Source organism: Metopolophium dirhodum, chromosome 2 (genome assembly GCF_019925205.1).
Source record: "Metopolophium dirhodum isolate CAU chromosome 2, ASM1992520v1, whole genome shotgun sequence".
Classification (NCBI taxonomy): domain Eukaryota; kingdom Metazoa; phylum Arthropoda; class Insecta; order Hemiptera; family Aphididae; genus Metopolophium; species Metopolophium dirhodum.
Genome location: NC_083561.1, coordinates 38,970,118 through 38,996,939, shown reverse-complemented (window position 1 = coordinate 38,996,939; position 26,822 = coordinate 38,970,118). Strand labels below are relative to the sequence as shown.

The window sequence follows — 26,822 nt, the reverse complement described above, 5'->3', positions numbered from 1 at the left end:
GTCGCCCGCGACTGAAATAGATCACTTCCCGCCCTTGCCACACAATATACTATTTTATCACGCATGCGCCAAAATTTTAGTTTTCGATGATGGTGAAAAGCGACCTATTTCTGACAATTGGTGGTAATGTGATAATCCCCATAATGCCGGGCGGTAAACAGTAAAACTATAAATCCCAAAAAGTACCGGGTGGTAAACTGGAAATCCTCAAAATTTCAGGACGTATCCCTTGCACAACCAGACACTGATCGATGAACGCTGAGGCGCAGTGGCGTTCTCAGAAATGTTCAATGGGGCTAGTGGAGAGGGGATGCAGAGGCGTGACAAAAAATAGTACGTGTGGCTCGTGCGGGAAGGAAATTTCAAATAATTTAATAGCTCACTTCTCCTCCTTGACACACAATATACTATTTCGTAAGCTTTATTAGTTTTATACCACTGTTCGTATTAAAAATATTAACCATCCTCAAACAGCTCTGTTCGAATTATAATCAAAACGTTTTATTGAGTTTTAGCAGATACACGCTTGCCTGCCGAATGAATTTAATTTTGTATTTATTCCAAAAATTCAAATTATTATGTTCTCCTTTTCAAAAAAAAAAAAAATAACCCCTTTTAAATCGGCTTGCGATAATATTTACTTTTATCTCTCAACTTTGAACAAACCCTATCACTAACAGTCGAAGTTGTAGTAAACCACTATTTTTAGCTTGTAAGCGAGTTTCTTTTTTTTTACGTTTTTAAAACAAAGACAGTACCGCCATACAATACACGGCGATCTGTGCCGTGGTCAAGCATATCGCTCGGCTTGGCATGACAATATTATATTAATAACCGCTAACCGCTAACCAGCTGCAGTGTGTACATAAACTACACACAATATATAATATAATATCATATCTTTATTGTTTCAGTTGCCCGAAGGCACGATCGTTGAGGAAGCCGAAGACGAACTGCAACAACACACGTTGGACGAACCGGTGAGGTTTTTTTTATTGTTATACAGTAATATTATAATATAATTTTTATTTTAATATCATTATATACCTTCTACCACGCGGTATATAGTCTCTCTTAACCGCACGCGTCTGGTTAATGTTACACTATTTTAGTTCACGATTTCTAGATTTATAAACTATTTATGAGCAACGGCGCAACGCTATAATAATATATTATATTATATGTGTGTGTAGTGTGTACATAATAATATGCTAATGTATTAATGTAACTGAGTCAGCGAGTCGATAATATTATAAAAAATATCAATCTTAAAAATACGATTCGCACAACGAGGATTTTTAAGGGGGGGGGGGGAGTCTTTAATTTTCTAATCGGTGACAAATCGTCAGACTGGAAAAACGATTGTGAAGAACATATTTTTAATTGCATTCTTCGACAGTTTTTATCTCGCCGTTATACGCATCGCAATTCTCCTTTGAAACTCACTGAAAAATTCGAAAAATGACACTTTTCAAAACGGTGGACAATCTGCTGTGTTAAAATTTCAATATTTTTTGAAGCGTAAGCTTTGTAGTTATTTGTACCTATGTAAAAGTGTAAACTAAAAAAAACACTTCGTAAGACCAAATAACTTTCCTTCGCTCCACTCAGGAGCATCATATATAAATGGGAACAGTATTATACTTTTTTCGTATTTGTCGCCGTCGCCGTATTATCACTATTATGTATAGGAGATTATGTTTCAAACACGACGATTGTATACTTTGTTAAAGAATCGCAAAATATATTTGTAAATAAAGGAAATAGAAAATCTTTTAGTTTTGGATTAGGTCAATGGCGAACGAAGACGATATTGGTCTTACAATAAATTACCGTGTATATTTTTTCTGTTAACGAATTTTCTAAATCGGTTTCGTTAAGATTAGAAACTGTAATAATTCTACAGACACAAGAAATAATAATAATATATTGACCTATATTATTATTTATTCAACATTTTATGAACGAAAAAATCTAAAAATCACCCTGACACCAAGAAAACTAAAAATATAAAAAACATTGTCACACGTTTTTTATAGGTATTATAAAATTAATGGACCAATTTTTTTAGAACAACAAACAAAAAAAAAGGTTCGGTCGATTTATTAATTTTTTTTCTTAACGTTATTGTTCGTGAGTTTTTAATCATCGTAACAAATATCATAATATTATCATATACAACAATGTGGTGTTATAATATTAAATAATAAATATTTACTCTGTGGCCTGGTGTGGCACGGTGGTTGATCTCAGTCACTAACATGTTCTTAGGTCGAGCATTGGCCGGTGTCACTAGCCTCCAGATGGGTGACCACCCGGGTTTTAGTAAAAAATCCTCGCCACGTATATACGTGTTCCAAACCGTACCCTAACCCACAGTCATGACCGACTAAAATTAACCTTCAGGCTAATTACCTCAAATGTCGAAGCCTTATTAACTCAAAAAAAAAAAAATATATATATATATTCATTAGCTATAAGTAACTATCGGTAAGAAGCAGGACCTTATTTATGAATTTCCGGCCAGAAGACAACAAAATAAAACTGCCCAATCATACTAAAGAAAATGTATTAAGTTATAAAAAACAATTTGTATAATAAAATTAACTTAAACATTGAAAAAATTACAATTATACACATTTTTTCCTGGGTTGTGAATAAAATATTTCTGTAAAAACTTGGTATATCATCACAGTTTATAGTGAAGGTAGCTATAACCTTCAGCTAGATCATTTTCGATGTGTAATACGGCTAAGGAATTTAGGTCGATATGATAACATTATATACCTAACCACCTAGGAACCTATATTATGGTAAATGGTAACTGCAAATTATAAAATATACAAATATAATATTAACTGTAGGAAATAAGTCCATGTGTGGAGTTATGACTTCTGAGAGGATTATTTAAATTTAAATTTATAAAAAAAAGTATAGTTATGCCCGGAGCAACAACACCCTGCCCCCCTCCCATAATCAGCTGCCGCCTATGAACGCGGTCGTTTATTGGAAAAATTCACTCCCACGAGTCCCATGCCAAAATCCTGGTTGTATAGATATATGTTATATATTATATTATTATATATTTTATTATGTACACGCACGAACCTGCATTACACGGCGTTATTACGGCATGGACATTATGCGCAAAACGTTAAGTCATGAATCGCAGCAGTGCGTGTATTATCAACGTATAATAACGCTTTTGGCAGACGACACTGTTTTTTTTATATTTTCCTTCAAATATTTATTAATAATTATTGTCGATCACGTGTTGGTCGGTTGGTCGGCGTGGGGAGCGGGTCGTTTTCAACCAGACGGTTGGCGGCGGAAGGATCGTGGTATAGACTATAATATTAATACCTGTACAATGATATTTAATACTATTTATTCATATTTTTTTCCGCTTGTGTCGGGCCAGAGTATAGTGCATTGCTCAAGTATTGTTGTACACGATTCTAAAAAGTGATGACACCTAAATATATTTTACTATAATATAATATGTGTCGTATGCGAGTATTAGTTATTACTGCAATGAAAGATTGATTCGCTTTGGCTCCACGTGCGTTTGATCATTCTACAAGCTCCGATGGCCCGTTAGAGATCCATCGAGACGTGCCATATTCCGACTTACTTTCCGTTTAAATTTTGTAATGAAAGATTACTCGGTCAGAACTATGCGATCTTTCATTAATAGTGTTGATGTCGATACTTTACTTAATATACTTAACATTGTAATTTTGTACCAATATTATCGTCATCCATATAACTTATTTTTATTATTGTTAAATACACTATCTATTTGTATGCATTATTTTATACTTCAAATATGTAAAAAGCTGGTGCGAAGACAGTGTACCCACACTGTGTTATAACCCCCCCCCCCCCCCCCCCCCCACACCTATTGGGCCGTATAATCCCAAAATATATAAGATGTGTGAACCCCCTCTCCAAGTTGTATTTAAATATTTAATTAAAATGAACCCCCCTCCCCTTTAAACAAATTCTGCACTGATCGTTTTTGGGAACGATTTAAGAATTGACCCGATTGACGAATTTTGTTTAATACGTATGCAATTTACAACTTTATACTTAAAGCAATATACAATATGTATAATTTGTTTGTCAAATGGCGGTGTACAGATATTTTTTTTTCCGGGATTATGTCTACCCGCGCGTCGCAAATCCCCAAAAAAGGCCACTGCTAAATGAGGCTGTTCATTGTTAACGGTTTTAGGAGAAGCCATTCTCGAAATGAAATTTTAAATCGTTTATCCTTAAACGAATTATTTCTTAATCTTGTAGACTGTGAAAGTCCCATAAAAAAGTATAATAATAACAGCGAAGGTTTCACCGTATAAACTAATATGATTCAAATGTTAAATACATAATAATATTTTGATTAAACTGTTAAACAATTCAAATTTACTCAGAAAAAAAATATTTTAATCTGTTTTAATGTACCACAGATACGCACACACACACACACACGCACACACACACACACACACACACTCACACACAATTATGTAAATTTATGCAAAGGATGGTAGGTAGGTACCATTTTTATTTTTCATCGGTGCAGAGTATTTTAAATATTTAATAAGAATTTGTATATTTTTAACTATTATTCATACATGATACATATTATTATGTTATATGCCGCCCTAAATATTTCTTTTGCCAACGATCCGTGCAGCGCAGCGTATACAATATGCATAGCAGTTTCTACGGAAGTCCGTTACATTTTTAAACAAAACTTGTACTGCGTTTCGTGAAACACTAAAAGTTATGAATTTTTAACCAATGTATCGGATTTCCGCTCTCGTATCACGATAGGATCCTTACTATATCGTATGATATATATTTTTAAATATATTGTATAGATAGGTATTTCGTGTGCATATATATATATTATATCTATACTTATATATAAAGCTGTAGAGTTTGTTTGTTTGAACGCGCTAATCTCAGGAACTACTTGTTCGAATTGAAAAATTATTTTTTTGTCGGATAGTCCATTCATCGAGGAAGGCTATAGCTAGGCTATATAACACCACACTACGACAAATTAATAAAAGCCTGGGGAAGTGCTCAAACAGGAATTTATTTTATTTTACAGGAAAAGGATTAATATTTTTGAAAAGATTTTTTAAAAAAAGGGATCAAAAAAATAAAAACCTTGAATTTTTAGAAACTTTTTAAAAATGGTTAAATTTAAAAAAGGGTAACAATTTTAAAAGGACTAATTTTTTTAATTTATCACTTTTAAAAAGGGTTAAATTTCATTTTTTTTTTTATCAAAGTTATACCGAGTAAAAACGACAAACTTGGTATAACTTTGATACTTTAGAGTTAATTCATACACTTACGTACAAATAGCACGGGGTCCGCGATTTACTACAGGTAGATTGCTTGCCTGATAATATACTGCTGCGAATCAAAATTTTTGTTCCGGCAACAGAAAAGTTAAGATAAATCTAGAACATCATACACCGAAAATTAAATAACGCATTGAACAAAGTTTGAGTCATATAAAAGTTCGTACATTTAACGGGTAGCGAAGTGCACGGGATCAGCTAGTATATCACATATGGTATAACGCTCATTGGAATTTTACAAATGTATAAATTATACATAGGTCGATACAAATCAACGTAGTATAAACAATCGACTTAAGTGTCTGATTCACACACTGCTATAGCAGTAATTAAGTACATATCTACACCCCTCCTGTATAATATAAAATATTTTTTAAACAACGAATCAAACAGTATAACCTCGTGGCTTGAGTATAATATTATGATTATATGTGAACCACTATTATGGTGGTTATAGTAGTAACAAACTGAATCACAATATTTTAATGTTATTAAAATGTATAGGTAGGTACGAGGTACCTATAAGTATTAACGCTATGAAAACAATTGTTTTACATAATTTTAAATTTACTATAACATAATATACACAAACTATAGCTAAACATAATTTTTGGAATAAATTATATTTCCTACCATATCGAACCGTTATAAATACTTATAATTTCTTTAGTTTTTTTTCTTTTAACTTGAGTTTGAGTATACTATTTTAATTTCATATTCTGAAATATTTTTCTAAGAATTCAAACAAAAAAAATTTTTTAACCAGTATCTAACTAAACTATAAGTAGTTAAAACTTTTAAGTAAATAATATGACTATTATATGAGTATACTGGAGTGGCACAAAACTGCCGCTAAATCTTCATCTACTACTCGGAGCTCATGTAGACTTTAAATACATATAACTAACCAACTGCCTACATGTTCAAATTGTTACATGTGTACCTATATAATGATTCTCCGAAAAATATTCTGCATGAAATTTTTTTTAAATAAATGGATATCGCACTTCTTTATAAAATGTTTTGAGTGTATTTTTAGATTCTAAGTGGAGCGATAGATGTATTAATTGTACAATGATATGCGTTTTCTTTTTATTATTATTTGTGTCTGTGTACACGGTAAGAAGTCGAAATAATGCTTCGATTTTCAACTTCAGTGTATTTTCCGGTGTGAAGGTGAGTCTAGTTGGTGCATTCAAAAGGTCAAATTTTGAAATTTCCAGTAGTATTTAAAAGCGCCGGGAAAAACAAAAAAAAATTATTATTTTAATTAATGATAGTGTGCATCATGTATCTCTCTTATAGTTACGAAATAACAAACACGAAGTATTCATTGGCATTTCGGGTAGAACTGTATGAGGTACAACCCATTTTACCATAACATACCACCCTGCAACCATCGCTATATGAGACAGTGTTTCCTAAAAGGTATGATTTTTTTTCTTGTCGTTTCGTCGGACATCTATTATTATATTTCAATACAATACATTATAATGTATAACTAAAATAGCTGTATATTTTGTTGATTTTTTCCAAAATTTAGCAAATAGATAGATAGCACAGGAAGTCCATGAAAACTGTCATTCTATATTATTGTGACATTGCGTGACTACATTTGTGACAGCGTATTACGTTTTGTTATACCTTTGTATTGTTTCAATGACCTTTTCCCAAGTATAACAGTGGTCAGTGGCATATCCAAACAACAAAATAATGTATAATGTGGGGGGAGGGTGAGGTATGATATAGATAATGATATTATTTCTGCATCACATATCTTATTTTTGGTTCCAACATTTTTTTGCCCAATCTACTATAAATTCTAATTGTATTAGGCTTATGTGATGTGAGAACTTTTAGTAGAAAAATTATGTGGAAATAAGTAGGTACTCCCGTATTGTTCGATGTAAAAAATATAAACATACTATATTTATGAAAATAAAAAATGTTCTAAATATATTATGTATTTGTATACCTATTATTGGCTATTAATCCAAACTTTGAGCGAATCTTGTTTCATATCGTATGTAAATACTTTTTGTTACATTATAAATGTATAGGTAACCAATACTATAATCGCATACCTACCCTGGATAAATGTCTTAAAATGTCTTTCTAATTTCGTTTCATATTTTTTTTTCATATTTTTGACACGGTGGTGCAGTCTCAGCTCAGCGAACAGTTTGGTGGTGACTTAACATTCGAAGACGGTGGCGGCGAACGTGTTGAGTTCCAGCTGCATGGCATCGGCGGTCCTGATTCGTACAAATTTGGATTCGACACCGGCAAAGGGTATTTCTTAAACTATTTCTTAATTATTTAAGCAATCGTATTTTATCGGTGTTCGTGTCGGGGGCCGGTTTTTTTCAGCCACCGATGCGAAACGCTTCCCACATTAAAATAAAATTCACCAGCACGCCGTGACGTACCTATAATCTATATACAATATTATTCATATATATTTTATAAACTTAAGTTATATTATATATCCAGCAGTCTGGCTCGTGCCACGCGTATACAATTTTGGTTTAATCTTTTAAACGTTTGTGAGAGAAAACAACCGCTCTTCGTGTTTCTTCTGGTCGTCTTGTGGAACGGATAATATGTGATTAGTTTTTAAGCTCCATCATCTCGATGTCGATTGTACATTAAAATCAATTCAATTTTTTTAAATCGATATTCCACACAATACAATACAATACGACATTATAATAGTCGTTAAGTCTTATAAATATATCTTTCGTCAAAATTATTTCTGCAAAAGATTTTATAAGCTTCTAGAAAGTATTTCGGAAACGAGTAACAACACATTTCAACTAAACCGTTAACGATTACCACATTTTTACATAATATAACATATTATATAGATAATCGGCTTAGTCTATATGTAATGATGTTTATTACGAGACTACTAGTTCGATGATGAACCTCATCCCCCCCCCCCCCCACAACATACCCATACCACAACAGCAAGAAAGTCCGTTCACATTGTACGCAATCGGATCGGTATCATCGATTATAGTTATCGCGCATATATCACTGTTTTTTCTACACATATTGTACAGCTTCAGAAGTGAACAATGGACATATTATAAATTTAATAATGTGGAATTTTAATAAAATTATTATAATATGTAGGTATATTATGTCTTCTTGAATAATTATTACATATTATATTAAATACGACGTGAATCAGTGGCGGCGTGATACCTATTTTTCTTACCCACCCCCGGGTAACTTAATGATGAACTTGTTTATAATTTATGAACAATGTATGTACTTTTATGAACTGGGTTTGGTAGGTAAATGGGACCGTCCACATAAACACGGGAAGAAATGGTGGGTGGGTACGCAATTTAAATAATTTTCACTCCGCCACTGATAGAAGTAATAATCATTGTAACTATGACGTCTTCGAGCAGGTCCAACAGACAGTTCAGGTACGAGGAAAGGGACACCGGAGGAAACGTCCACGGCCATTACGGATATCTGGACAACGACGGAAAAATGCAAGTGTACAACTATAGTTCGCATCCGGAGCTTGGGTATCGCGCGCAAAAGGCCGAAGCTCTCGAAGTGTGACAGCAGTTGTATAACGCTTCAATAATACGTGATGTGATTATTATAGCATAATATAATAATAATATAATTGTTAATAAATTGTTTATAAATTAATATCTTAAGTAACATAGTGCGTAAAATACCAACTATGTATAATATTACAGACTTAGTTTGTTGTCGTTGTAATATTATGTGCCCATCAATAAACGATTCGTTTTTAAACGCGTGTATGCATAATAATAATAATATATATATATGTGTGTAGAAAGACGGAATACACATTATTTACCTACATATAATGATATTAAAAAAATATTTACTTGGGTGTTAAATTTAAAATTGTATAACGCACTTGCGCATTACGGACTACAACTACTACAGTCACTGTGACACCACGCGACGTGACCTGACCTAACCCCCGTATACCGTGGTTACGTATTCCATTCGTTCAACGAGACTGGCAACGCGGAAATTGATTAAAAACGGCTCGTACGAACGCGTTATCTATCTGCGGCAGTATAGGCATTAAATTATAAATACAGCCGTAGGTAGGTGTAGGACATAGGTATGCATACACCGGCAATACCGTATATAGTCACGGTGAGTTGCGTCAGAACGTTTTGCATCGGTGCGCGATTGAAGATGAATTTGTGAGACGACCGACGCCACCGTTCGATCGCGCTGTTTGTTTGCTCGCGACTCGCCGACCGCGTCTAAATTTCCGGCTATTTGGTTTTTTACTCTGTCGTTTTCGTCGTGGTTTCCAACACGAATCGTACGTTCCTGGAATCCAAAGTCGTCGACCGTTTACATAACGGATTTGCTGTGTATTATGTAGGTATATTGTAGCTGGTGAGAGATGAGAGAGCGAGAGACAACGCCAGTCGGTTTTTATGAGGATAAATAAATCGTCTTCATCGTAAATGAATTCAAAACCAAAAAAAAAAGCGCAATAAACATAATAAGTCATGCTGTTATTATTTTATATTCTACTTAAGTCACGTGTAATCGTATCGTTGTGTTGTGTATTATAATAATTATATACAGTAAATAGGTACCATATATCGCAGTGTGGTATAAACCAGTCTTAATGACATATTAAAATATATTTATGACTATTGTCGTTTACAGATATATTATACACATGCCACATAATTTTATGTTATTATCTGCAGTAGGTAAGTGAACTATATAGGGAGGTTGCCTTTTATTTTTTAAAGATAATTTTATCCTACCCACTTCTAATTTTTTTAAACGACATTTAAATCAATAACTTTCTAAAAACAAACCTTTCAATACACCTTTGCAGCGTTCCTTTGCTATTTTTTTACAATTCTTCTATTAAAACACTTCAATAGTTCAATCTATATTGTATTGCATTGAATTCGTTTAGATGATAAAAATAAAAACTTTCGTAAAAAAAATATTTTGTTATAAATAGGGTTCGGATTTGAAGGCAAATGCCTTTCTTTTATTAATCATAATAGAAAAATAATTTTTATACAAAAATGTGTTTCATTTAATTTATTAGACGATGGAACCTTTTTTTTTTTGCCTTTTTTTGCCTTTTTACTTATAAATGCCTTTTTGCCTTTTTTTACCTTTTGTACTTATAAATGCCTATTTTGTGTTTAATTTTTCAGTTGATTTATAATTTTATACACAGCTTGCGTATATCGCTACAAATGGGTTTTATTATTCGCAATATTTATCGATATCGTCTTATCGAGTATTTGGTATTTACTGAAGACAGCCTATCAAAGTACATGGTAGTCAATTTTTTTTTTTAATACCAACTAGTTTATTTTGCATGCAGTTTTAATTTTTAATTTGTATTTTTCTCAAAATGTGTGCAATTGAAAGTGTTTAAAAAATGTTCACTTTTTTTATTTTGTAGTATATTTATGAATTGCCTTTTTATATAAATTAAATGCCTTTATTTGCCTTTTTTTACATTTTAAATGCTTTTTTTATTGATTATATTGCCTTTAAATCCGAACCCTAGTTATAAATGTTGGCGACTTGCGAGCAATAGCCTATGTTATAATACTATAATTTTATATTTTATAACAAATCCATGCCTAAAATTAATTAAAAACAAATTGAGTATAACTGTAAGACGTGACATATTTTTGGCAGTATAAAAAAGGCGAATAATCGAAACGCTGATTTCTCTTTCTATCTTGATTTTATTAATGCTCACCAACGGAAAATATCCTATCCAACCCTATCGTCAACTGCTTTTTCGACGATAATAATACCGGTAACTCAGTATGTTTAATGAGTAACTACTTCCTGTAACCGGAAGTTGTCACGATGAGCTTCGAATTCTGTATTCTTATTACGGATCGTGTGGAACGCGAAGAACGTGGACCCCTGCGGTAGTATTTTTTGGGTTGGAAGAGTATCTGTCAACGTTTCGATGGATATCAGGTCAGAACTTATTTTAAGTAGGTATACTGAGTTCAGGTTAAGATTGAACCGGCTTTGCGCATGCAGACTGAGCCACCGAATGGTGCCTGACCGCTCATGCGATGGCTATGCGTTCTGTGATTGGCCAACAGTCATCGTCGATCGTCAGCCGTGCATACGCTCCCACCGGTGTCCGGAATGCGCGAAAAAAACTATAGTAGGTACTACCTATTCGCTAAAATTTTATTTTTTTTATTTTAAATCGGGTGCAACATTATTATCTATTTTAAGACACTTTTTTTCAAGCAATTTAAATCAAATCAATAAATTTGGTTATAATACTGTGCGAAAAAATATTATTCGATGTGTTGAGTAGCTTAAAATCGCGTTGTGATTACCGCTTTCCTTTGTCCGTTACGGTTTGTATGATACTGCACCCCCGCGGAACTTGGAAGTCTATAACCAGCTTAACGTCCTTACGATAACAACTGCAGCAGTCATAATGGGTACAAAAACTATGACAATGTACATATGGCATGTTCGCGACTTAGTCGTCCTCGCGCGTACGTGCCTACTTATATCGCATATAATATGTAAATAATTTATTATTAATTAGTCGTAAAAAATGTCGATCAAGACGAAAGCGGCGAGACACCAAGTGTACACGCGATAAGCATATCGTATGAATATCCCATATTCCCATTGTACTTACATCAGCATATTATTAAATAATTATAGGCACGTATATACCATAATATTATAATACACCACGTGCGTGTCGGTCACCCGCCGCCGACGACACGACGACTACTACTCACTTCCGACCGGAAGACATATTGCGGACGCGCGTTCGGCGGCGGTTTCAGCCATCGCCCGTTCTACGCGTGCGTTGTAGGTCCGGACCGGAATCGAAATATTTTTTCAATTTGTTTTCATATATCAATCACCGGTACAGCACAATAACATTAATTGCAATTATTATTGTTGTCCACGCGACGTGCGCGATGACGGTTTCCGACAACGCGTATAAAACCGAAAGACCCACAATACGACGATATTGTATTCGCAACACATCGCCATCGTCACCATGTCATTATTGCTGAACAGCGGAGGATGCTGCGGTCACAGTACCACGACGGTCATGACGCTGTCGGTTGCCATTCTGCTGACTGTCGGACAAGTCCACGTGAGTTCGCAATATAATATTATATTACAATCGTTATTAATTTCATATATTATGCACCCCGTGCATACCCGTGTAATAGTCCATATATTATAATGTCACGTTCACGGGAAAAATAGTGTTTGATATTTGGGGGGAGGGTGTCTGAAGCTCAGGTTTATACCGGACTCTTATAAGACTTTCGTGGTACTACATAACCCCTAAAAAATGTTGTAAATGTGTAAAATGTTCAGTTTTTTTTTTTTTTTTTGGCAGTGTGGTCTATACTAAAGTTCAAGGGAGGGGGCTCTACCCACCCACCTATATTTGCACTTATGGTCTATTTGCTCTTTTGTGTATTATTTGTTTTTCTAATATCTAAAATTTCAATATATACATAATATATATTATTTACTAATTAATTTATAATATATTATATGATTATAACGATAACACGGAGCCCTGCATAGGCAATGTAGGTACATCACTATCGCGAGTCTATTTTTTCCGAAATCTCATAATCTTCAATAATATCGTTTTTGGTTTTGATGCCAAATCTATAACTTGATAATATAATATAAAACCCTAATCCAACTCTAATTGCACTTTATTATTTTTTTTTTTTATCCTCTTACTGCATTTTATGCGTATTGATAAAATATATTTTATAATGTTTAAAAACGTAAAAGGTAGGTAATTATAATAATATTGTTACGTGACCTTATTCAGGACTAGGAACAACTGGAAGAGTTTATGTTTACATTATTTCTCCACATAGACCGTAGGTATATTATAAGACAGTACAGGTATTATATCCGTGTAATAATATCTATGTGCCTACAACACATTATAATAATATATTATATGTATTATACTAATTATGTTGAGTGCGTTGACGAGGGATATTCTTTTTTTCATCTCGTGTTTTGAACCTTTTATTTTTTACCAATAATCCACATTTTTCACGACAAATAACATGCATGTTATGTCAATCGTTCTACGTCCCTTGGCAGTATACCTATATGTCCTATCTATACTGCGACAACAATATTGTTTCAATGTTATTTTTTTCATTATAAACGCTTTAGCCCAAACGTGTCGAATTTTGACTTCCTCGCACCTCTTACCAACCATGTTCAATATACGGTCTAAAGCAAGTTCTTGCAAAATACAAACCTTTTTTCTCTAAAAAAAATATTGGTACAAACGATTTTATTTCTAGGTAAACGATCATGATAATATGTTTTTGGGAGGGCTACATTGGGAATTTTTAACATTTTCGGGGGCCATAAAAGTTCAAATCAAATATTTTTAACATATATCTATCTCTATCTCTAACTATAAAGCAGAGACCCGTGTAGCGCACCTTTGGCGATTTTTGAGACGGCCAATGAAAAAATTCGATGGGCGGTCTCCCAGGCCTCTACTTTGTAATATTATACATCAGAAAAAAAGGTATATTTATGAAGAACTTAGAGATTATAAGTTTAAAGATTTATAGAAAATATTATCAGAAAAAAAAGGTATATTAACGAGGAACTTTGTGTTTATATTTAAAGATAAAAACTTATATATTTTATTGATTAGTTTATTTATTGATCTATTCATATAAATAATATAGTTTATGTACGAAGATATCATTATAATATATCAATCTTTACCCCCTTTGAGGACTTCCTGCGTCTTCGCTCGGACCTTATTCGCGTTCCCCGCTAAATTTACAGGCCGCGCGCGGTCGTATTTTGTTCCCGGTGGGCCCGCCGCGGCGCGGAGATAACGTGCAAACCGAGTGCCGCCGTCGCGCGTGTTTATTGATAATTTTTTTAGGAAAGTCGTGTTTTACCACTTTACGTCGCGTAGGTATTACTATGTACAGACATAAATACATGCGTCGAAAAGTTCGATTTTTTTTATTGATATATTTACATGTTTGTTTTGATTCAATAAACTGCGTTATTGTTATACTATATTTGACTGCCTTTTGTCTTTTGCCTACTCGGTCACGCCGTGGCTTCCTTATATTGGTATTTATATATTTAATTTGGCATAAATATACACGATATAGCCACTGTATCGGTCTGTAGGTAGGTAAATGTCGATTCGAGTCGAGTCGACTATACTATAGGTACGTTTATAATCATGAGCATAAAATCAAATTAATAACTAACCTATATGTATACTATATGACTTAATGAGGATCTATTTATTTATTAATATATATTATATAGTAACTGTAGCAGTATTTGAATGCTACATTAAATTATTAATTACCAAAATAAGAAAGTGGCTATTTGATTACCTTAACCAGTTAACTCACCTGACAACTGTAATATTATATTGATATGTATATATATATATATGTATTGATTAGTTCATATATCATAGATAGGTATATACAATATGTTTTTTTGATTTGCTAGACACCCAAAAAAATTAGTTGGCTGAATGATTTGCATGGACGCCCGAAATTTTTTTAATTTTTTTTTCACGTAATTTATTACTTATTTTGCTTTTTTGGTGACAGTAATGATTGCTGTCCGCGATCCGACGCAGTCGGATTGCATACCTTATGACGTGACCCGGCCTTCGCACATTGTCCTCTATCCGACAAAGTCGGATTGCCTAACCGGATAACTGAGGTGACTGACCTGCTAGACACTGAAAAAATCGTGGCGGCTATATGATTTTTTTACGGAATTTCGAATTTGCGGCGGCATAACCCGGGCTACCACGTCGAACCGCGGTGGTCCTAACCTTATCACACACCAACCGGCTCGATACCGACGACCAGACCAAAAGGCCACTGCAGCTTCCAACATCGGTTAAAACTCTTCGTCAACTCGGGGGGTTTGGGGGTCTCCCCCAGCGACGCTCGGGGAGAGCTAGTTGTAATAGCTATAAAATAAAAACCAACTAAATAACATGACAAAAACGTTTTATTTATATAAATCTAAACATAGGATTATGACAGTATGCCATCTTATTATTTACAAGTTTATTTACAGGTTATTTATAGGTTAATTACAGGTATTTACAGATATATTATTTTTACTTAAACTGGCCTCCAAATAAAAAACCTTTAAATAAAAATAAACTACAAATTTATAATAATATTATAATAGAAATAGAAAATTGGATTAAAGTCATTGGGGAAAATGGCAAGTCTTGCTCACAACTAACTGCTTGACATTTTGTGTATGATTCGTGCACGTTATATTCGTTCACTTAGTATTTTATATGCAGGCTCTCAATTTTTGATTTACGAAGTTCACTACTAGCTGGTAATTTTTTGGCAAATTAATTATTTTAAGTCTCAAAATGACGTTTATTATTGAAAACTTTGAAAACAGCTACTGTCTGGTGGCAAATCAAACAAACTGGCAAGGCCCTGAACCTGGTTGGTGACCACTTGATGTACCTGAGACGGGTACATTTACCATATTTTTAATGATTCGCATTGATACCATCGTGGTATCGAAACTTAAAGTTCCCACGTGTAGTTGAAATCAAGGCTGGGCATTAACGAGTTAAAAAGTTAAAGTTAAATTAAAAAGTTTATTTTTTTTTAACTTTTTAACATAACTAGTTACTTTTGGCTTTTCATTAACTTAACTGTTAACTTACTTAATTTCTTTCTTAATTAACGTGAAATTAACGAGTTAATTTTTCATTTTAAGAAGTAAGTTATGTTAATTTATTTTGTTTTTCATTTTATAATATTTCACTATTTCAGTCTATTTCGTTTTCAGGTCAAAAAATATGTATCGTAAATTGTTTAAAGTTAAAAATGTATATCTTTCGAATCTAACTTATATTGAAATACTGTATGAAGTATTGACACTATATCTTATAGTTTAGTTTTGGGTTGGAAAAAAATTAAGTACGCTAGCGTTGCATAAACTGCAAATTAACTTTTTTTTGACTTAATTAAAAGTTAACAAAAAGTGTGTATTAACTTTTAACTTAACTGAGTTGAAACAAATTATTAACTGGCCCAGCCTTATTGGTTACAACCAATCATAATAATATTCCACAATAATGTTGTGCAGAACCTTAAGTGCAGGACGGCAGACCACTCGAGACGCCATGGGGAGTTTATCGACATAGCTGAACAGTGCAACAACACGACTTCGGGTGACCGGCCAGCGTCGGCGGTGGACGGCGATTATTCTACTTACGCGTCCGGCGGCGACAACGACGGCCGGTGGAACGGAGACGGCCGGCGGAACAACAACAATAACAACAACAACAACAACAACAACAATCGAGAGTTCAGCGTGAACCGACAGGACTTCAGCGGCAACCGTGGTAGCGGTGGTGGTTACGACCGCGATCAGTCGTCGTGCGGTGAAGCCCGACCGCAACAATATTCGGTGAGTGTTATAATAATATTATTATATTGGATTTTTCATATTATTATTATTTTCTTTTTTTACGAAATTGTGACTATTTAGAGAGACGTCTTACTGCGCATAGAATATAGATACTACGAGTAGGTATGTAGTGTGTGCGTTTTAACCACGTCCGAAAAATTAATGTGACGGAACGTTCTCATTTAAATTGTTTTTCGGGCAGATAACGGCGTTGGGTGGTGTGTGTCATGTAATTACGAATCGAATCCGGGGTTTTTTTTGTTTTTTTTTTTGTTACTGACCGGTGACTTTACGACATAATATTGTACCTAATAGTAATGGAAATGTGTACTAATAATATATGTAGCTAGGACGTGCACCAACGTAGTTTGCGGTCTTAAATATTTCAAAAGTTTATTTTGTAAAACCCGTTCGTTTCCACAACAGGCAAAAAAAAGATAAATTAAAAAAAAATTATACGTCATTATACGATAAAAATCTATTCAGACTAATATTATAAAACTATGAAAGCTTATAACGTGAACTACTGAACGTAAGTTTGCCATCTTATGTACATGCACTTGTAAGACGAAGATAACAAATAAGAATGTACTGTCCTAAAACTCGAACGATTTATGATGATGAATAATGATGTACAGGGTTGTTCGCCGGTTGTGGTTTGCAGATCACTATTGTTAATTTTGATTCTTTTTTGTTAGACCATTTGTATTTTTACAATTACTTTAATGTGCCTAATTTAAACTACACCACAATTGTTCAAACAGTAAGATAAATTAACATTTTCAAAAAAAAAAATTATCAACTAAATAATATACGGTGAGGGGGAGCCCCCATTGTTCTCATTTGAAAAACATAAATTTATATCACCACAAGAACATTCCTTGAGTAGCGCAAAAAATTTCAAGATTTTTAAAATATGGTCTTTAATATTTATAACTATTTATATGGATATTTAAAAATTCCAAAAAATAGAATTTGAATTAATAAATTATTAAAGGTAAGAATGGGGGTGAGCATGCTTGGTGGATCACGTTGTTTAGCTCGTGATATATATCAAACAAAACTAAAAGACGAACACTTATTGTTAGTTTTAGCCTTCACCTACGCATAATACATAATGTCAGGCCCAACTCCGTAAGGTGGTTTTTCGCTTAAGGATTTTAAACTTTACGTAAATATTACGTATACATAATAATAATATCAAATGCCTCAGTCATATATTTTTATAAAATTATAATACTCTACTCGGCTTTAGGTGTAAAGTATAAACGAGAAACTATATTATGTGTCTATATATATTATTATGATGCCAGCCCTGCGAAACTTCACTTTAACAATATATTTCGGTGCCTATATAGTTATAACTAGGGCTCAGAGCTTGATTACTTAAAAGTCTCTAAAAAATTCACACATAACAATTTTTAAATGCCTTATAAAGTTATAAACATAAAAAAATTACTTAAAAAATGACCACAAAAATAACAAAAATTACTTCATCATGACTTAACATTTTTAAAAATGTACGTTTTATACAGATAATCGATAAGTTAATGAAAACTGAATGTGTTACAATAAAGTGTAACTTACAACAAAAAAAGGTGGACAAGTAAATGTCACTCTGCTGTACGTTAGGTTACAAGTGGGTCACTGTAATGGATGGTGTTAAATTTGAATTCAATGATATAATATCATTGTATAAGAAAAACGATTCTGAGCGAAAACGGTCAGTCAGCCTATGATATTACCAAGTATATTTGATGATATTATTGTGAATAAAGTAATTTATATATAACCTATTTACGTGGAGCCTTGTTTTAAATTTTCAATCCTTAGTTATAAAAGTTGAACATTTTATAAATTTTTAACTACAAAATAATTATTAAATTATAAATTTGATAAATTTTGTTAAAATTTGAACTTTAAATGCTTATAAAAAAAATTGTGCTTATGTATTTTTAATATTTTTCAACTACTATTAGAACGATATATCAGGAGCCTTATATTAAATTTTCACACTTTTTTACCCAACAAATAAAATTTTATTGATATTTATAGAAAAAAAAACTTAAAAAATTGAAAACTGACAAAAAGCCGCTCAAAAAGAGTCAAAATATTTTCAACATTTTATGGTGTATAGAAAATGCTAATATAAACATTCAGTGAAATTTTCAAGTATCTACAGTCATTCGTTTTTTAATTACAATAAAATAAGAAAATTGTTACATGAGAAATCGAGTGAATATCAAATGTTGTAAAAATATAAATTTCAGACGCTCATAAAAATTTAATTTAAGTTTCTTGTAGACATTTTTTTTTTTTTGATAAAGGTAGACAAACTTATGAGTAATCTTATATTACATTTTAAAATCTTAGATTTAAAAAGAAAAATTTTTATGAATTCTCAACTCAAAATAATTTGCTAATTTTCGTGATTTTTCCGTATTTTGTCAAAATTTGAACTTTAAATGCTTATAAATAAAAACTGTGACTAAGGATTTTTAATTTTTTTCATCTGCCTTTGAAACAATAACCTAGGAGCCTTCTATTAAATTTCCAAGCTTTTTTACTCAACAGATTATAAAATCAATACATTCATCGCTTCGCTCAGAATCTAAAATGCAATTGCATGTACAAAAAAGTACAAAAATGAATAAAATGCACCAAATGATATAATATCATTCTATAAGAAAAACGATTCGGAGCGAAAACGGTCAGTCAGTCATGATATTACCAAGTATATTTGATATTATTGTGAATAAAGTAATTTATATATAACCTATTTACGTGGAACCTTGTTTTAAATTTTCAATCCTTAACTATAAAAGTTGAACATTTTATAAATTTTCACTACAAAATAATTATTAAATTTTAAATTTGATAAATTTTGTCAAAATTCGAACTTTAAATGCTTATAAAAAAAAATTGTGCCTATGTATTTTCAATATTTTTCAACTGCTATTGTAACATTATAATATCAGGAGCCTTGCATTAAATTTTCACATGAATTTCAAACGCTCATAAAAATTGAATTTGACTTTCTTGTAGACATTTTTTTTTTTGATAAAGGTAGAAAAACTTATGAGGAATCTTGTAATACATTTTCATTTACATTTTTAGATTTAAAAGGGAAATTTTTTATGAATTTCTAACTCAAAATAATTTGCACATTTTCGTCATTTTTACGTATTTTATCAACATTTGAACTTTAAATGCTTATAAACAAAAATTGTGACTATGGATTTTTAATTTTTGTCATCTGCCTTTGAAACAATAACTTAGGAGCCTTCTATTAATTTTTCAAGCTTTTTAACAAACAAATAAAATTTTATTGATATTTATAGAAAAAAAAATTAAAAAAACTGGAAACTAAAAATGTCCGTAAACAGCTCAAATAAGTCAAAATATTTGGAAAATGTTATGGTGTATAGAAAATGCTAATATAAACATTCAAGCAAAATGTCATGTACCTACGGTCATTTGTTTTAGAGTTGCACCAAAAACCAAAATCGATTTTCTCGAAAACAGATTTTGCGTAAAAATTCCCGTTTTTCCTTAATTTTTCTTTTGTTTTTCACGTCGCGTTTGAAAATGACTGGGAAATATGTACTTTCGACCCCCCAAAGTACCAACTAGATTCACTTTCCTATCAGAAAAGTTACTGTTGAAGAAAATCCAAGCATTTTTACTGTCCTAAAAGGCGATGACAGACACCAAAAAAAAAAAAAAACACACATTATTATAAAATCAATACATTCATCGCTTCTCTCAGAATCTAAAATGAAATAAAATGACCATAAAGCAATAAATTCCCTAAAAATGCAAAAAATGCAGAATAAAAATTGTGCCATTAAATTCAGGTACACTCGGTACATTATTTTTGACGACAGCGGTGATCCGTGAACGCTGCGTAGTTGCTTCGTGGAACGGAAATTCGACACTATTATACACCTATACATATAGTATTATTTTATATATTATAATTTTATTGTTCCATCTATGCATCGCATCATATTATACATACTTACGAGTTACGGCTTGAAATCGGAAAATATAAACATATTATGATATCATATCGTGTAATATAAAATATATTTTCATTGTTTCCCCTCACCCTGGTATTATAGGGGAACACGGGCAGCCGATCTAAGAATCATCGGCAAGGGAGTTATCCAAGTGCCGATTACGATTTGGGACAGTCAAATTCCAACTATAACCGACAGTCGTTGCCGACGAGACGGTACCGTAGAGATGACAGCAATGAGAAGAGCAAACGTCAGAAGGCGGCCGTGACGGGCAGCAATAACAGACTTTTGGGGAACAATCGTTTCAGAAACGTGACGAAAACCGGAGGAAACCAGGCGGGCAAAGGGACGTACCTCGACAAAATGGACGCCGTAAGATTGTATAGCATAATAATATCATCAATATACATCAGCTGAATCTTTATGTCCTAGGATGAAAAGAGGGGGAGGGGGGATGTGATATATTTTATAGACTCAAAGTATAGTACCTAGTCGATGTAATCGACAAGAGTTTTAAATCAGACGCGTCTCTACTCTCAAAATAATAAAAATATATTATTCTCGAACGTCACGCATTCGACCGACTATACCATTATATATCATACCTAACCGTAGTAATAATAATAATGAGTAATGACACATATATATCATTCCTCAAAAATATTATGTCGATAGCTACCTACTTCACTTCGAAATATCATATTATTGTTCATTATCGATACAATATTATAATAATTAACACTTTCTCTAACGATAATATTACGATTCCATGGCTGATTAGAATCGTGCGTATGCTTACATTATAATGCGTATGCCATATTTTGTAAACACTGCAGAATATCTCTACTCGTTTTTCACGTGGTAAAAACTTAACACGATGTTTCACTGTGTCATTAACTTAGTTCTTCTATTTGATAACTTTGAAACATGATTCTGTGTTGTCTCCGTCTTGCAAAGGTAAAACATATGAAATTTGAGTTCAGCGGAAACGAATTTGTGTTGTTCGCTTAAATATTAGAGTGACCTACTATCAAGAATATTGTTTGTGTTCTCTCGTTGATTTTGTTACGGTATTTTAACTTTAACCAAGTTCTGAGTAGGAATGTAAAATATTGTAATATAAAAATGCTAATATTACTCACTTCACGACTTCTTAGTATAGAGAATTCTTGATAATTATTAAAATTCATAACATTTTTAGTTTACCTGGACCAAAAATAAATAATGTTCAACTATTGTTTTTAGGTTTTTTGATTACTATAAATACGTCCTACCAAATTCAGTTAAATATTTTTAAAGTTGAATTACTAATTGTATTGCCATTAAATATTCAAATATATACTTACTTGAGTAGATTTTAATGTAAGAAGCTGGATATCTAAGAATATAGTGACGTCATTACATATTTGCATCTGATATTATTCTCCAGCTCTTACAGCCTACAGGTGCAAATAATCATTCAGGTCCTTCACTTAATCTTAAAACAACTCTAATACAACTTTCAGCCGTATTTTGTAATGCCTTATGTTTACGTTATTACAAGACCTAACTGGCGAATGGGTGTCAGAGAACAAGCGCATGTTTAATGTTTATGCATACATACATTGGTAAATACTTAATTAATAACTGTTAGATGTTTTTAATATTATTATTATTATTATTATTATTATTATTATACATAATTCTACGCAGAGCCACGTGTTATTGATTGCGCTTTTGAAATTCATCCTTACTTAAAGATTTTTTGATACGACAGTGGGTTATGTTACTAAACGATAATTTAGGACCTAAATTTTAGGTTATTATAACTATAATGCACCTACATAATATTATTTGTGATGTACAAATTATTTTTGTTTTAAACACTTATTACTATGTCATTATACACTATGTACAACTGCTTTAATGAGCGGATTTGTATTTTTCGTACCGGTACATTATTTATTTAATTGTATTCTTCAAGAAGATAGTGGGCTCCACTGAACATGTTCGTGCAAGTTATTATGATTATTATACGTTATACTTACCCTAACAAAAATTATATTTGAATATTAGTATACTTTATTTACATACTGTTTTATTTACATAATATTGCGTAATAGTTAGTAATATAATTCGTTTATAATACAGTATTTCGTAGATATGCTCTTATGCTCTTATTATGCACGATCGTCGCCTATAACAATATAATAGCAGGAACTGTTTAGATCGTCTGCGGGTGATTTTTTTCCATCGATCCAAACATAGGAGTGCATTTGGGACGCGTGGGTATCCACAAATTCTTATGTGTATATAAAATGTGTATATGTATTATGTACGCCCGATGTTATGCATCACTATTCGGTTGCTTTCAGTTTGTCAAAAACCTCTTTTTTCAACGCTCACTACCCTACTCAGCACAATATTTATACGTTTCGTATATTCGAGCATTATTTTGACATATTAATAGCGAACGGATACATTACAGCCCTTATGCTGTCATATTCATATATATTATATTTATTTATATACGTATATATTATATTATAATATAGTTCAATATAGAAGAACATACTGCTATAACCATTATAGGTGTACCGTATACCTATGGTATTATAGTCACCACGATTTCGACCTGTACATAAATATTATAATAGGTATTAGGTATAATAGTTAACGCTTATTCTGGAAAAATCAGGCAGATATAGATGTTTGCTCGGATTATGTGAAATTAAGCAAAATCAATAAATCCAGGTTGATCTATGTGTTTTTAATGATAATATTTGATTTCGTCCTAATAATTTTCTCCACATATTGAAAACTGTAATATTTTTATTTGAATTTACAGTGCACAGTACATTGCGTGTTCAACCAATTAGAAATGGTTAGTAATTTTTATTTTAAAATAAATTCGGTTATCCAAAGTATTGATTTTTCTATTGAATTAATTCTATTTTTCTATTTTTCTATTGTATGTTTGATTCAAATTTCAAATAAATATTATAATCTTACGTTAATCGTTCAATTTTAATACTAAATAATAAATATAATTCGTATTATGATTTATTTAGTGTGGAAATCAAACGATAATTTTATATTTATGAGCGACAAAACGTATTATAAAAGAAAGTTTATTATCTTTAACACTCGAACGATTACAATCCGTTATACTATCTATATTTACTATACCTATACAATAAACAGTAATTTAGAAATTGTATTTATACTTGCCGGATAGCTGAACTCGAACTCTCGTCCAGACAAATATTCGATAGTTAACATCATGACCAATCAAATAAAAGACGTCGAATTAAAGGAATTCATACAGGACTCTATCGACGAATGTTTCGACACTCTCGAGCTGGGTGAGTTTTGTATAACTTTGGAAACCATTGCCGAATATAATATTATTAACATAAATTAATTCTCGTCACCATTGATTTAATTTACACAGACTCGAATAATAACAAATGCGAATTTTCAAAAAACTTCGCTGTGTGCATGGAGAATAAAGCTCAAAGGGTAAATATTTTAAAACGATTACGGTTTATGTATAGTTTAAAATTTAAATATAGTGCATCCAGCTAGTGGTATATTGTATACATGTATATGCCTGCTTTAATTTATGTCACTGTAGAATTGCGACGATTGGGATGAAAACTTATCCGCGAACAAAATCAACTCGGCCGGCTTGCAAGACGGAACCAACCAGCAAGACAAAAGAAAAGGATATTAAAAAAGTTTCTGCGTAGAAAAATATTAATGTGATTGATTAAGTTATTTCAACTATTTATTAAACGTTTAAAAGTCGACATTATTCTGTATTGTTATGTATATATATATATATATCGTAGCAAAACGAATTTTCTCCGAATGATTGGCACGCTGCACAGTCGCGACTCTCCCGCTTTCCGACAGCCGCACTAGGAGGAGGGTGAGTATAGCGTACTTTATATGCAAATAATACGCGTAATGAAATATTTTCAAGTACCTTATAGTTCCTAATCATATTCAAATTTTTTATCAAAAACTATTTAATATTTATACTTTTGCACACATAATCATAATTTTCTTGACACATGAATTCCACGCGAGTTCACACTGTTATTCGAGCTATAGGCTACGCAAATTTACCAATTACATTTTCGATTCGGTAACGGGTAAGGGTAGGTGTACCAGTGTACCACATATTGTGTGGTTATGCCTTTAATTGTTATTGTACTGTCGAAACTCACATAATATACGTGGTCAAAAATGAATTCCCGAGTGGCTGAGTACTACAGTATTGTACCGGTTACAAGATTTGTTCAGCGTTGTCTCATCATTTACTTCCCAGTTTTCATCGCGTTTAGTGATTGACGATTTAAATGTTTCTTCGAACATATAATAATATAATAGGCACTCGTGTAGCGTTTATACTGCAGGTCAATTATACTCAGTATGAACGACTAAAAGGTTTTCTGTTGAAAGTATATATTTTAACGATTTTTTAGACGTTAAATCTGTATCACTGTGTTGATATAATATGTACACTCGACAGTACGACAAAAGAAGAAACAATATTTTTTTATGCATACAAAAAGTATTTTTATTAATTAAACAAAATAAACGTAGCACACTGCAGTAGTGGCTCATTCATAAATATTTTATAAATACCTACATATAATTTTACATAATTTGAATACAAAAAGTTAAACACATATAAGTCTTATAACTATTGGCGGTGACGACTCTGACGATGGACGGCGGAGGCCATAATAGACTTGGAGCGAGTGAAACGAGACTTTGTGTTGCGGCGGTGACCGGACAAGCGGCCCGGCCGATGGGGTTACCGCTGGGCGAAAAAGGCGAGAGTCAGCGGACCGCAGTGGACCACAGTGGACCGCTGTGAACCGCATAGCTCGACGCACCGAAATCCTCAACTCTCGGTAATTTTCGCCCTAGCGTTGTCCCTTCAGCCACGTCCTCATTGAATGACCGCCACCACGAAATGACGAGCCACCGGACCTAAAGAGGACTAAGGTAAGGACAAAATATCTCTACAACTCACACCGTGCCAAAGTCTACACCGCTGTCGTCGTCATCGTTGGTTCTGTCGGGGCGGAATAGTTGCCCGCGCTGGTACCTCTATACTAGCCGCAAAGTTGTCGTCATCGTCATCGGTCGCACCACGTGACCGTAACTGCGACCGGGCGCTCGCCAGCTAGCCGCCATGGTGTCTAGCGCGTCAGCGATTACCGAGCGGGCTTAGCTCGCGAACCCGTCGAGGTCGCGCCACGGGTGGTACTGACGACCTAGACGTTGGCTGAAAAAAAATTCGAAAATGTTAAATTTTTTCGCACTTAGGTGCTGCCCATACCTGTTAGGCTGGTCATTTACATACAACTGTTTACTTGATTTTGAATTTGACGGCGGCGGAAGCATTTTCAGGTGAGTTTCAAAACTAAGCAAAAAAGTTTACGTAATCGGTAAGCAATTGATCGATGATAACTGAAGTATGTTACAAAAGTAAGAGGATATGTATCTTTGACTGACCTGGATGTTTGATCTTGTCTTTGACCGACTGACACCGACCGAAAATGTTGTTACGTACTTACTAGTTAGTACTTATGATGTATACCTAATTAAAATTTTGATAATGTTAATTTTAGCTAGGCTAGCGATGGAAAATAGTTTTCAAGTGCCGTCTATATTACTTACTTACTTGGATTTTTAAGATGAAGGAGCGACTTGCGACCTTCCAAAATGGGCTAAAAGTAATTTTTATGAGCGTTTGAAATTCATATTTTTACAACATTTGATATTCACTCAATTTTAAAAATGTAACGATTTTCTTATTTAATTGTAATTAAAAAACGTAGATACTTGAAAAATTCACTGAATGTAATATAAGCATTTTCTATACACGATCAAATTTTATTTGCTGGGTAAA

General features: G+C 32.8%; 2 protein-coding genes across 4 annotated transcripts in view; both read left to right on the top strand.

Annotated features, from left to right (window-relative positions):
- The window catches only part of LOC132938599 (uncharacterized), a 34,248-nt gene extending 25,078 nt beyond the window's left edge, over nt 1-9,170 (top strand). For both annotated transcript variants that reach the window (XM_061005521.1, XM_061005520.1), the window contains exons 3-5: nt 915-980; nt 7,546-7,673; nt 8,804-9,170. In XM_061005521.1, the coding sequence (XP_060861504.1) occupies nt 915-980; nt 7,546-7,673; nt 8,804-8,963 (354 nt within the window). In that variant the 3' untranslated portion in view covers nt 8,964-9,170. The remainder of the gene's footprint in view (nt 1-914; nt 981-7,545; nt 7,674-8,803) is intronic.
- Nucleotides 9,171-12,214: 3,044 nt separating this feature from the next.
- On the top strand, nt 12,215-24,707 carry LOC132938652 (general odorant-binding protein 71). Of its 2 annotated transcripts, XM_061005603.1 has the most exons (7): nt 12,215-12,540; nt 16,566-16,889; nt 21,014-21,283; nt 23,739-23,774; nt 24,129-24,255; nt 24,345-24,412; nt 24,528-24,707. In XM_061005603.1, exons 1-7 carry the CDS (start codon nt 12,442-12,444, stop codon nt 24,624-24,626), a joined length of 1,023 nt encoding a protein of 340 aa, XP_060861586.1. In that variant the 5' UTR covers nt 12,215-12,441; the 3' UTR covers nt 24,627-24,707. The 2 variants fall into 2 exon arrangements, with proteins under 2 accessions (XP_060861586.1, XP_060861587.1); XM_061005604.1 differs by lacking the exon at nt 23,739-23,774.
- The last annotated feature ends 2,115 nt before the right edge of the window (nt 24,708-26,822 follow it).